The sequence below is a fragment of the Phalaenopsis equestris genome, unplaced genomic scaffold, assembly GCF_001263595.1.
Source record: "Phalaenopsis equestris unplaced genomic scaffold, ASM126359v1 Scaffold188438, whole genome shotgun sequence".
In the NCBI taxonomy this organism is placed as follows: domain Eukaryota; kingdom Viridiplantae; phylum Streptophyta; class Magnoliopsida; order Asparagales; family Orchidaceae; genus Phalaenopsis; species Phalaenopsis equestris.
The window spans coordinates 1-747 of NW_018208387.1; the positions used below are offsets into that span (position 1 = coordinate 1).

The window sequence follows — 747 nt, forward strand, 5'->3', positions numbered from 1 at the left end:
CAGCAATAACCTAATCGGCATCCTCAACTTCCTCACCTTCCTCCTCTCGATCCCGATCCTCGGCGCCGGAATATGGCTCAGCACGCGCGCGAGCACCGACTGTGAGAAGTTTCTTGAACGGCCGGTGATTGCTCTAGGGGTTTTTCTCATGATCGTCTCCATCGCAGGCCTCGTCGGCGCTTGCTGCGGTGTTTCATGGCTTCTATGGCTTTATCTTCTCGTCATGTTTATCCTCATCTTGCTCGTCTTCTGCTTCACCATTTTTGCCTTTGTGGTGACCAACAAGGGCGCCGGCGAGGTGGTTTCTGGCCGCGGGTATAAGGAGTATCGTCTTGGAGATTACTCCAACTGGTTACAGAAACGGGTGTTGGATGAGGGAAATTGGTCTAAGATTCGGAGTTGTATTCGTGATAGCAAAGTCTGCAATAGTTTAAGCGAGAAGAACCAAACTTTTGATCAATTTGTCAACGATAATCTTACTCCTCTTCAGGTATGCAATTCTTCATATTGTTCTTATCTTCTTTTACTGACCAATTTCAAGTTCTTGGTTTAATACTAGGTTACATGTTCGAGTTTTTACATCTTACAGTAATTAGATGTTGGTGAAGACTTCCTCTTCTGCAAATTTAACTTGATTTTAGGGTTTTCTTTAAATCGTTTAGATGCTTTGATAAAAGTTTCTTTTTCTTATCTTTATTTCATTACGAGTTGACTTGAATTATTCCAGTTTTTACATCTTACAGTACT

General features: G+C 42.4%; 1 protein-coding gene across 1 annotated transcript; it reads left to right on the forward strand.

The window, feature by feature from the left end:
* Positions 1-4: 4 nt before the first annotated feature.
* LOC110034471 (tetraspanin-8-like) lies at positions 5-553 on the forward strand (the record flags this gene model as incomplete). The annotated part of the gene is made up of 1 exon (XM_020738729.1): positions 5-553. A coding segment is annotated over one exon (549 nt), but the record flags the coding sequence as incomplete, so codon positions are not given.
* Positions 554-747: the final 194 nt, after the last annotated feature.